Raw genomic sequence first — 13,255 nt, forward strand, 5'->3', positions numbered from 1 at the left:
AGTGTAGACCTAATACAAAGCAAAGATCAAACACCTGCTCATCTCTGCTCAGTGTTAGAGGCAAGTGAGTTACTGCTATGATGTTGAAGGACTACTAATTCATGCAAAAATCTTCACAGCTACTGATGGGGCTTTCAAAAATGCCACTGAAAATCGCTGGAGAAGTTACTCTGGCAAAAGCAAACGTTCCAAAGAGCACTTTAACCCTCAATTCGAAGATCACACTAAATGGAGAGCATACTTAAGAACATAGCAAGCAGCCTTATTTAAGAATTTCTAGTAGCCATAAACCAAAAGGTGAATTAGGAATTACCTTTAACTAAAAAAGCTCTTTAACAATGAAAAGAAATAGCAAAAAGAAAAACTGTGAAAAATTAAAAGTTCCTATAAATACAAAGTATATGACAAAACCAAAAACGTGAATATAGAAATAATCATGTCTTTAATCTGTCACACTCCCCAAAGCACAGTATGTCTCCCTTGACACCACCAAGTAACACAGAAGTTTTGCTCCTGTGATACCTGCTTTTCAGCCCCATGGATGAGCTACCCCCTTTTAAATTTACAGACTACTCTAACTCTGCCTCCTACATGCCTCCTTCATCACGCTGGACTCTTTAACGATTATCTCAGTTGAGTGGATTATATGTTTGCGCTTGAATAGGTGAAATAAGCTGATACAAGTGGCAGTAAATTATTCAAAGTTAAGCAGAGAGAGAAACCACCATTTAATGTGGAGACATTATTAGGCCATTTTTTCTGAATGCGTGTGGCTATTTTGAACCCACAAGCCCTACTTGTACAATCAAACACGATGCTTTCCGAGCACCACTACTTGCCTTCTTGCATCTCCTCGGCATACCACTCTACAGACCCCTTACCGACTGGGCCGGTGAAGGAATACTACCCTGCTTCTCTCTATGCTCTCCCACTACAGCTGAATGCCTGTCCTTTCCCATCAGCCCTTCCCTCCCTTTACCAAGCTTCTTTACGTCCCCCTAGTTTTCTTTGTTCAAATCCTGTATTTATCCTAATTTATGAAGGGCTGGAGAGCATGTAATATTCCTCCTTCAGTGGAAGTCACGAGGCCAAAGTGGCTCAGACACCATGATTTTAAACAGTATTACGATATTTAAAAAGACGCCGTATTATAAGTTCTGCATGAAATAGTATATACTTCGCGTGTTGTAAATCCATTTAAGTAAACTAAAATGTACTGCTGACATATATGAAATATGTCCCACTTTATGTTCCTTTTAAATATGTAATACATGAGCTTACCTAAGACAAATCATATTCAAACACAATTCTAAAAGTATTATTTAAGCCATTTATACCTTGCCATTGGTATAAATAGGCCAGTAAGCCATTTTAATTCAGTCATCTAGAGGAACAGTTTAGTAGTACTGTTTTCCAGGGAACAGGCAGTTATAAAGAAATAGTCCAGTGTACAAGCCATCTGGTCTCTTAAAACTGATTTAAAAATGATGGGGAGAGGTGTTTAACCATGCAACTGGAAAAAAATCCCAAAAGCTACAGACCTAAACATAACCTCCTCTCTTGACCAGCATCTTTTCTGGTTTGTGAAGAACCCTGCTTTATTTCGCTACCTCCACTACTGTTCAAGTAATTCTGCCAATATGATAGAAGTCGGCTCAAAATTTTAGGAAAACTCTGAAACATTCCAAAATTTTATATGGTTTCTCACAACAATTTTTTCCTGTTCCTGGTAATTATGATCTGCACATCTATAACACTTCTACAAACTTAGTTGAATATCGTATTTTTCTCTTCCTCTTCTACACTTAAAGGAATTCATATTCACTGAGTATTGCTACAAAATGTTAAAAGAATTGCAATGATGAGCTAGAAAGATAATTTGTATTCTACAAGGAGTGAAATGATTTCTCAATATTTAAACAATGTTAACTAAACTCCGCAAGATCTTTTTTGGCAAGAAATGCCACGTAATGGTCCGGTGTGCCACTCTGGAAACACACAATATGCCTATCAGTGAATAAAAAAAATCTAATTAATTTTTTAAAAGCTGCCAAAATGAACAGTAGGTTTGTATAGTTCACTAGAAAGCATTTGCAGAAAGGGAAATCAAATCGGATTAATTTACATAAGCTGTACAAACAGCAGTGGCTAACATTGTAGTATACTAAAAAAGGCAATTTTGCCTTTTTTTTTTTCCCCCAAATTATTTAAATAGGAAAGCCTTAAATATTTTCAGACCAGATGATTCATTAGATTTCTGGGGAAGATTAACAGCCAAGCTTTTAAAAGAAGAACATAAACAGTATAGATTTGACCGAGATGTTTCACATTTCTATGAGGAAAGCAAGATTTGAGAGAATCTGACAATGAGATGAAATTGCTAAAAAATAACCAGCTTCAAAACCCTAATAATACAGGGCTAAGAACATTTTCAGAAAATGTAACAAGTAGCAGCATGTACTTTAATTTCTCCAATTTTTTTAACCCCTCTTTTCCCCTGGTTGCAGGAAGAAAAGTCTTCATCTGCTATAGAAGACAGCAAAGTCTCTTGTAAGGGAATCCAGTGAAGCACATAAAGAAGTAACAGAAGCAGCTGATGCTAAAAGGAGAACAACATACGATGCTAGAAAAAGCTGTGCAGCTGAAACTCCTAGTCAGTCTAGAGCTGCTACTGAAATAACACCTACAATCTCCCACATGAAATACATAAGGGAACAGAGAGTACAACGAAACAACCAAAGAGCAGACAACACATAATTGGAACAAAACGTCCAGTTTTCTCCTTGTAAAAGACAGCATGTAAAGAAAAAGGGCTTATAGAGCGAGTTGCAGTTTCACCTCGCTAACCAGTTCTCGTCATTAATCCAGCATTACCTTGCTGAGAAGAAATATTTCTTTTATGTAAAGATGACATACTTCTGCTATGCTGGGACTGGTGGAAAGGATAGGCTTTGCTTCTTTCAGGAGAGTAGCTCCTGCTGCTGACACTAGAGCCAGATCTGCTGTGCGGAGAATCCCTTCGGCTCCCTGGCGATTCCCTGAAGAAAGGAGAGTCCCTCTTATGAGGGGATCGCTCTCTCATATAATGAGAAGGATAGAAGCTTTTTCTTCTGAAGCCATCTCTGACGTCCCTTTGAAAACAACAGAAAAATAAAAGTTACTTAGTTATCCTTCTGATGTTTGTGGAACAGCACTAGATAATACAATGGCAACATTTTATGTCTGGTAAATACAAATAGGTTAGCTGTCATCTGCAGAACACATCTTAAATCTTCAGCATTGTTACAGTACTAGGCAACAAATGAAAAACAAGTAGGAAAGTAGAAAAATATATGTATATGTATGTAATTTTTTTCAGATTTCATTCAACTACTTCATCGCTAGAAGCTAATTCCTTTCTTCTTCTCAATAATACAGCTAAAATATAAGAGAAGAGACATTCAAGAAACTGGGACTCTCACATTTTATTTCTTCAAATTCACTCCACACTCCACTTCACCTGGAAATTAAGCTTTAATTTACAACAGCTAAAAATGCATATGTAAATATTGCTCACACTATTTGGCTGGTTTTCAACTCTATTTTTCTCTTACCCTTATTTTCAAGGGATTATGTCCCTCATTTGATTTCACACACCTTCCTGTGGGAAATATCATTGAGGGATTTCAGTTTATATCCAACAAGGACAAAAGGAAAACTGCAGACTATCTATGCTCAAGCCTATGTATCCACCCAAGGTCAAACCCTGGATGAAAATATGAAGATTTATACCTACTAAAAAGTCTATGTCTTCCACAGTACACAATATTCATTTTGAGCTTTACTGTAAAATGCCACAGACGCAGTCAGTATTACATGAAACCCAACTGATTTGAAACCATAATCTAGTAAACACCAAAACTTTCTACTAAATTTATATATTGTTACTCCAGACCATACTCCAGACGTCCTGGTTACCTGCAGATTATATTAATATACATATATATGTAAAGGTAAAAAAAACCAGTATCAAATTGAACTTCTCCTAAAGAATCTCAAAGCTAACAAACATGCAAGCGAACACCCACTGAATCTAGCCTTGTGACATTTGCCTTGGTTGGAAGACACATTGCTAAGAGAAGCAAGTACTTCTCAGCTTCTCCACAGCATTGCTAAGTAAAAATAAAGACTTCATAGCATTTATAGTAAGCCAGAATGTATCTTATTTCACTGCTTTTCTCTCCTATTTCTCAACACAGTCCAATATTTTAAGTAAGGGAACGTCTCACAAAGACAAGCAAAGATCTGGTGGTCTCATTTAGCACAATGTAGCTATAGCTGATTATGTTGGTGGAGAAAAGGAAAAAAGCCCTCTAGTGTACAATTCCTACAGCGTGTTACAGGCCCACATTTGTGACAGGTAACAAAGGACTTCAGTGTGCCAAAGGTGTTTTGGACTACTGAAACTGCACAGGTAGCACCACAGTAATACAAACCCTATTACATTGATGTGTTTTATACAGTGCTGATTTACTTTTTGCATGGAAAGCACATCTGCATGAGTGGTTCTGCTTCTACGAGCAAACATCCCACAAGCAACATTGAGGTTATTCTGCAACAGAAAAATCATCGGGGCAGGGGCATAGCCAGTAAAAATACAGAAATCCTTCAGCTTATTTCTCCAATTCCAGATGGAATCAAGTATTAGGAAAATAAATCTTTATTTTGAAAATTTTCATACGAAACTGAAGTATGAATCAATAGCTCTCAGCCACCCTGGTTTTCAGTAAAAAAGCCAGTGAAGCAAAGCCAGGTTTTACACTTAAATAATTACCTCACTGTTAACAGACCACAGGCCTTTTATAGGTATCTTATCTTACAGAAAAGCGTATTTTACAGGTCTGCATACCAAAACTGATACAGGACAATGTTACATGGATTTATATCTAACAGGTGTGCTAAAAATCAATATTCCTTTCCTTTCTAAACATGTTTTCTTCTGTTTATTGCGACACTTTCTTCTCCCCAAGTGAGCCAGCAAAAGAAACAATTAAGGAATTGTTAAATAGTACTCTATTTAACAACATCTACACAGTAGCCATTGTATAGATACTTACATCAAAGAATGAAGCACCCCAGAATACACAGAAGGATAATCCTCCTGCTTTCTTCAAAGGCCTAAGAGCAATGTGCCCAGCTTTGGACACCACTCTCTAGGAAATGTGTAGATTAACAGGAGACTTTCCAGAAGGAAACAACTGAAATTATCAGAGACTGAGAAAACAAGTTTAATGAAGAAACACTCAAACCCCTTTGTCCACTTAAATTTAGCAAAAAGAAATCTAAAGAAGCCAGGCAAGTTCTCAAACCTATGAGATGTAGCCGAAAATAGGGAACTAACGCTTTATCTACGTTACTAGTATGAACATTTCAGGTAGCAATAGACTTAAAGTGAAAGTTCAGACTTGAAGTATACTTAGAAAGATTAGCTCAGCACCGAACTACTTTGTCTAGTTAAGTGGGGTTTTTTTATTTATTAAAGAACATATTGATCAAATATTTATTAGGAATGAGTTAGGTACAGCACACTTTTTCTTCAGTTTCCTTCTAAATCTCTCTCTTTAAATAATCTTACTTATTTTTAAAGCACAAGCTTTCTGGCAGACCAGTACACCACTTTCATGCCCAAAGCACATTTTTATGAGCAAGTTATTAAGCCCTAGTATACAGAGAAGTTTATTATGGAAGTGTTTACAGAGCCCCAGCTATTGCACACATATAATACATGCTCTAATAGTCACATAATTTACAAAATATCATTGAAACACACTTTTAAACAGGAAAACATTTAAAAGCCTCATTCTACAATAGTACTATGCACAAAGAAGTAGAATCTCACTTTCATTTTTTAAATTTTCATTTCATCACTCCGTGTTCATTCTTAACTGGACCCTATCTCATACTGAACACTCAAGCCATTAACTATAGTAAATCTGTTTTGGACAGCACAGCAACCGCACAGCATTTCTGGTGTTTTCCATTAATGTAACAAACTACACTGAACAGAACAAAATAAGCATTGTTTTGCTTTTTTTTTTTCCCTTAAATACTTAAGCTAACATACACCTGCAATTTGGTGATGAAGGCCCCAATTCAGCAAAGCAGTTAAGCACATGCTTCAGATTCCAACACATACTCAAAAGGTTTATTGAGCAGGGACAATATTTAATAGAGATGCAAAATTTTGTGCTTGGCTGTAACTTTAAAATAGAACTACTGCCCTTAGTAACAAATACAGGATTAATCCCTTTTACATAGGATCCCTCTTATCTTTATACTTTGTATTCACATCTCACACTTAGTCCTGAAAGCACAATTTAGTTCTCTCAGCAGTGTTGCAACAGGAAGTATTAGCATTTTTAACCTCCATGAAACTTGAGCATTAAATTCTCACTAAAGCTGACAATCTTGGATGAGCTCCTGAAATTTTATAAGTAAACAGCCATACCCTGATACACCATCCACCAAGGGCAACTTAGGGAAGAGCACAAGCCTGAGAGTTATTTCAGTTAACCATCAGTTCCAGTTTCCTGGAGGAAAAAACACAAATACGGAATAGGCAAAGGTATGGCTTTCGGCATAGCAGGAGACCAAGGGAATACAACACAGGGGCAATTTTCTGTCGCCAAAGGATCAGAGACACCACCTTTCCTAAGCTACCACTACCACACTGAGTACTTCTGGTCTCATCCCTCCCTACCGTTTTAAGCCCAGCAAGCCATTCAGCAGCAACGTTGTGGGAAACTGAGGGCTATGAAATGCCTGGAACGGAGGTGTACTTGGGTACATGAAGCACATCACATGCAATATGGGAAAAAGTTTTATTTGTAAGAGGAATCTGTTCGCTCTCTTGAATTCATTCTACTGGGCAACTGTGTACAATACTTCATGCTTACTATTATTTTGGACTTCTACATCCCAATACAGACATCCATCTTTTCAACTAAAACATTAATCTATGATGTGCTCCAGCCATAGAGGACATAACTCACACTTTTGACATTGCACTGAAGAGACTGGCAACTCAACAGCATATCGCTGTGGAGCAGAAACTGTAGGTTCTTTCAGTAACTCACAGGTGAGTGCAGTCTATCACCTAGATAAAAAGTCAGAGAAGTTTATGTGACCCCTTCCATCTGAGAAAGATTATTGCTATTGTCAAAGGGGTTACTCATTCCATTTATAGGCTTGCGCTCGATTACTAACCTCGCCTAAAAGTAACTCACACAATTTTATAAATAAATTGAGGGAATTATACATATCTTCTAAGACACCAGACTTCAGTGCAAAGAGATAAAACAGACAAAATCTGAACCATGCTTCTTAACTCAATACACTTTCTCTGTCTCATAACACACAGGCGAGGGGAAGGGGGAGAAAGAGTGAAGCAAAATAAAAAATCCTCTTGCCTTCCTTGTCAGGACACTGCAGGGGCTAATAGAGCTATCAATGTGATTCAGATGATGTGGAAAACATTTCATAAAATATACTACACCCCTGACCTCTAAGTTTCTCAAAAGATTTGCTGTGTTATATATCCAAAAAGCAAACACGAAGAGTCAAGGACACCTCTACCTTTAACATCTTCAAAGTAAATGTAGGCAGTGGAAGATTCCAGCCACCACCCTCTCTCCCAGAACTCATTCCCTTCCTTTCCAAAGTACACAATACATGTTTGTGCAACAAACCAACAATTTACTTTAATTCTCCTTTAGAGACTTACTATAATCTCTTGTTATTGTCCAAAGATCTTTATGCTGATTTATCATAAACTAAAACAATACAGTGAATTACACCTTTGTAGATATAAGTAATTGCATCTGGTTCCACTGTCTTTCATTTGAACATTTGAAATGATGACAGACTTCTTATGACAACTGGTTTTCAATGTTTTATGACTAAGCGAGTAACTGCAGTACTTGTGATAATTTCATTTAAAGCAAATGCAAGTAACATAATTATGTCTAGTCAATGTAATCTTATTAACAGCTTTTCACATGAAGGCAAAAGGGAACAGGCATTGCAGAACAATAGTAAATCTCACAGAAGAGAAGGATAACTAGATATACCAAATGTACAACAAAAAATTAAAAATATATAAATGCTTCATGACTTTTATGCTGCATGTAGGACTACTGAAGTCATCATACGCAAACACCAAAACTCCATGCTGATGCCACTTGTCCACCTCACTCAACAAGAAAGCTACTAAACCCATCTCCCCGCCCCCCACCTTGGGATGTCATGACAGATCAGGGAATAAAAACTAAGACAACTTGAATATTATAGCAACATTAGAGAGAAATGGCTTTTATGTTCTTTAATTGAATAGTGAAGCTATGCACTTCAGCTGAAACTGGAAATCAGATTACACTCCTCTTTATCCTTAGTAAAGAGTATCCTCTTTTCTACTGTCATCGATAATGTACTTTATTAAACTTGCTGGAAGATAAGCCCACACAATAAAAGTATATTTAAATTCAAACTCTCTTTCTATTATCTAACAGAGAGAAACTATGGTCAAGCATACAGATTAGGACAGAAGAACAAGAAAGAAATAAAGAGTTAGAGTCCAGGAAAACACAGATTTAAGTTCCAAAGAATTAAGAGCAAACAGCTTTATACAACTGTGTGCAGAATAAAGACAAAATACGTTAATTAGACAAATCAAGAGCAAAGTAGACAAAATAACTGCATTCAAATGCATGCGATCTTGGCTTCTTTTCAAAAACAAGGGCTTAGTAAGTCCCTGCAATTTCTCTACAATAGAAAATAAATCATAGGTCTAAAGTTCCAGAGTGCATATTTGCTTAAAGTGATGGACCAAGTTACAATTTCTATTAACAGCTACAGCAATTACAACAGCACAGAATTTCACTGATAAAATATTTTCTGTCAGACACTACTGTTGGGCCAGATTTCCTATTCTCGACTTTCTGAGCAGCATGTCATCCCAGAACAGTCAAGCAGTTCAGATAACTATGTTGAGGAATAAACTTCTCAATATAGTAGCAACTGAATCAATTCCTAAACAGACTTAATTCAAAACGGAAACCATTCAAATCTTCTATCTCAATATACAAGCTTAAAATTGGAAGGAAGACAGGAAGCAAGATATGGTATCTTCATATACTCTTATTTTTTTTCCTGATACCATAACAGACCAGAGAAACTCGTCATCATTATTGCTTCTAGAGAAAGTTCTAATGGGACAGACCTTCCTAAGTAGATGTTTGCACATTTACTGTCATCCTGCCTTAGGCACTGAGACCAGCACATGGGAAAGAACTTTAAAAAGTTTCCCTGTGGTACCAAATTGTGGGGTTGATGGGGTGGGAGACGGAAAAAATTCCCAAGTACTACCCAAAGCAAGCATAAAGGTATTGAGAACAAGCATTTATGGACAGTAACGTGCTATGAAACACAAGTAAACAGCTCTATGGAAATTTTTTAATAATTTATTTTTTAAAGATCTTCTAAATCAGTGTGGGAAATGACATGAGACTGTGGAGAAAAATACGCGCTGTTTAGAGTCATGCAACTTTATATTGCCAAATTTCTGAACAAAAGAAGGTTTTTGGGGGGTTGGGTTTGGGGGGGTGGTGTTGTTTTGGGGGTTTTTTTTGGGGGGGGAGTGGTGGGGGGTTTCTTTGGGGTTTTGGGGGTTTGTTTTGTTTTTTACTTCACAGTCAGTGCTTGCCAAGCAATTCAATGTAGGCAAGCATTTGTCTAACATACACACTAAGTATCTGAAAAAGAAGGAAATATTTTTGCACTATATTTTTAGGGGCATAAGTGAATCTTATGTTCAGCAAGCTATTACTCTCTTTCTCAAAGGTTATCTTGAAAATTCTTAAATAGAAGAACCCAGAAGCCATGAAATATCTGCTAAAGGAGCTCCTAAGGCTTTTCATCGGTATGCTGCAGAATGCCATTAGTTCATTGATACTTAAGAGAAAGCAACAAGTAGTGTACTGTAGTAGTATATACTGATTTGATCAACCCTTGTGGTTAACTTTCTAACACTATGAATAAAAAGCTGCAAAAGGAAAGAGCAAGTTGTGGAACAGGTTTGTAAGCAGCAATACCTTATGTCAGTAATACTGACACACAATACCCTTATTATATTTCGTTTTCTTCTCTTTCCAAATCCCTTAATGAGATCTATAAATCAGAAAAACACTCCGTTTTTCTCTGTATCAGAAAAATGCTCCACAAATCGCTGTTTTTATTCTTAAATTAAAGTGAAATTTGAAGCAATTAGGTCAAACAGGTTTCATTTGCTTATACCCCAAAGTTTTGTAATAGTAGTACAGACTTCTACATAGCAAACTTAAATAAAAGTTAGCAAACTACCTCTGTTTTTGGATTTCTCAAGATAAAAGGGATTATATGTATATGAAGAAAAAATTTATTGTCCATAATGTTTTTTTTCTTTATTTGATCTCATTTCTTCCTGTCAAGTATGTATTTTGTTCAAAATCAGAAAGCCCCAAGCTAAGACAGACATTTCCTCTTATATTCAGCCATGTAGCTTCATCTTTTTTTTTCCCCAGTTTGCTTTTTCCTTTCACTTTGATTACAGTTTACAATCACTGTAATATACATGAATATCTCTTTCCTTTTTTTTTTTTTGCCATTTCCCATATATTACAAACAGCACTTACTTGAACATATTTAACACGGAGACAAGCCACACTACCTCGGTAAATCCCTTATTAAAAATCCTTTTGCAACTACTGTGTGCCTTCAGTTATTTCAGTGATTTAATAACAGTTAACTTCAGAGTGCACCTCCATGACAAGTCATACTGATTCAAAGTGGTGCTGCTACAATCCTAATCTTCTCAACCTTCCTTGAATCCGTATTCCCACTCCATGCCTAACCTGGCACCAATATTTTCTCTCAGGCAACCAAACTGGTAGATAATTATTTAATTGATTGTGGTGGGTTAGCATGCAGGACCAACTCACTGAAGAGCACAAACACCTGAAACAGTACCAGGGAGAGGGAAGGACTAGAATGGCACCAGCTTAGATAGGTTTAAACTACTGTGGAAGTAGATTTTTACTGTAGGAAGATCAGTCTCCCTACTGCATTCATGACTTCTATTTATTTATGATAAATAAAATAGGTCCCTTGGCAGAATTTTAGAGTAGTTAAGGTTAGCATCAGCAAGACTCAAAGAAGGAATAAATATTTTTTTCTAAAAATAAGACATACATATCTAAGCAACACTGAAAACACAATATTCCAGCTGTAATAAATGTAGATTCAAAGATAAACTTTTAAACAGACTACTGCTTAGCAGAGACAAGTTTTAGTAAGGGACAGAAGTAGCAGTAGCTGAAGAGAGAGTTTCTGAATAAGATAATTCATTGCTTGTCACTTCAATCTCCTCTGTTAACATAGTCCTTTGCCTTACTTAGAATCATAGAATCATTAAGGTTGGAAAAGACCTCTAAGGTCGTCGAGTCCAACCGTCAACCCAACACCACCATGCCCACTAAACCATGTCCCTAAGCGCCTCATCTACACGTCTTTTAAATATCTCCAGGGATGGTGACTCAACCACTTCCCTGGGCAGCCTGTTCCAATGTTTAACCACTCTTTCAGTAAAGAAATACTTAGATAATCCTTGTACAAGATTCTTCCAAAAAAATGCATCAAGTAAGATAAAAATTGTAGAACACATACTGAGTTTACTACCTCATCAAACCTGAATTGCTTTGCCCCTCTACTCTGCTCTGGTGAGACCCCACCTGGAGTAGTGCATCCAACTCTGGAGTCAAGAAGTACGAGAAAGACTTGGACCTGTTGGAGCCGGGTCCAGAGGAGGGCCACAAAAATGATCAGGGGGATGGAACACCTCTCCTGTGAAGAAAGGCTGAGAGAGTTGGGGTTGTTCAGCCTGGAGAAGAGAAGGCTTTGGGGAGACCTTATTGCGGCTTTTCAGTACTTAAAAGGGGCTTATAAGAAAGATGGGGACAGACTTTTTAGCAAGGCCTGTTGCGACAGAACAAGGGGGAATGGCTTTAAACTAAAGGAGGGTAGATTCAGACTAGATATAAGGAAGACATTTTTTACACTGAGGGTGGTGAAACACTGGCACAGGTTGCCCAGAGAGGTGGTGGATGCCCCATCCCTGGCAACATTCAAGGTCAGGTTGGACAGGGCTCTGAGCAGCCTGATCTAGTTGAAGATGTCCCTGCCCATGGCAGGGGGGTTGGACTAGATGACCTTCAAAGGTCCCTTCCAACCCAAACCATTCTATGATTCTGTAAGTCAATACATTAAAATACCTTTTCCATTCTACTTCCAAATTACATAAACACACTCTCAAACATATTTCCAAAAATAATGAGGCATACTAGACTAGGTAAGGTAGGACTTCATTTAACACAATGCAACTGTTCAAACTCAGATTTTAGAAGAGAAAGACATTCCCACAGCTGGCTGACACAACACTGTTGCATGTCATCGCATCAATATTCAGTTCCACTTAGACAAAAGCATTTGTTATCAACTCACAAACTAATACTACAAAGCTTCATATACATGGGAAAGAACCTTGAATGGTTATGCAAATACATATCATGAATAAATGTCAAGACTAACATTAAGAATAATTTGTTAGCATGCTAAAATAGCATCACCTTTTAAAAATAATACCAACGGCATGAGATCATGGAATTGCTTTATTGAGGAACTTTTTCTCAGATGTAGATCATAACACACTCAAACGCAGCAGTAGGTGGAAATGACATATCAAAAATTTTCTCTTTGCAGCAAAATGCTTAACAAAAGGATGCCTATACTGTCAATAACACCAAACTTTTTCCTCTCCCCTACTGAAATTTAGAGCACATCTCATTTTGTCAGTTAAGGAGGGGAGGGCGAAACAACTTGCATTCATGTAAAGAAACAACATCTAAGCAAAGATCATCCTAGTATTCCCACCCTCTCTCAATGGGAATTAAATTCCCTGAAATGTTTAGTATATTAAAAATATAACAAACAAGTCCTTGGAATCGAAGAGATGAAGCATTTATCTTCCTAAGGGAAATTATGTACAAGTCCTCTGTGACAATACTCCCCGTCCTGAGAAAGCCATGACTACATTCATTAATCCAATTCACTAGCTGATCGTTGAAATGATTTAGTTAGATGCCCACCCTAACAGTAGTTGTCTGGACTCGAAGGGAGACTCCCTTCT

At 37.2% G+C, this 13,255-nt stretch overlaps 1 protein-coding gene across 5 annotated transcripts in view; it reads right to left on the reverse strand.

The window, feature by feature from the left end:
* The window catches only part of PPHLN1 (periphilin 1), a 69,439-nt gene that overhangs the window by 41,778 nt on the left and 14,406 nt on the right, over positions 1–13,255 (reverse strand). For 3 of the 5 annotated variants that reach the window (XM_009327610.1, XM_009327607.1, XM_009327606.1), the window contains one exon: positions 2,917–3,131. In XM_009327610.1, the coding sequence (XP_009325885.1) occupies positions 2,917–3,131 (215 nt within the window). Of the gene's footprint in view, positions 1–2,874; positions 3,132–13,255 lie in introns of all 5 variants that reach the window. The other 2 variants (XM_009327609.1, XM_009327608.1) reach the window with 1 other exon arrangement.

This window comes from Pygoscelis adeliae, unplaced genomic scaffold (assembly GCF_000699105.1).
Source record: "Pygoscelis adeliae isolate BGI_AS28 unplaced genomic scaffold, ASM69910v1 Scaffold113, whole genome shotgun sequence".
Classification (NCBI taxonomy): Eukaryota; Metazoa; Chordata; class Aves; order Sphenisciformes; family Spheniscidae; genus Pygoscelis; species Pygoscelis adeliae.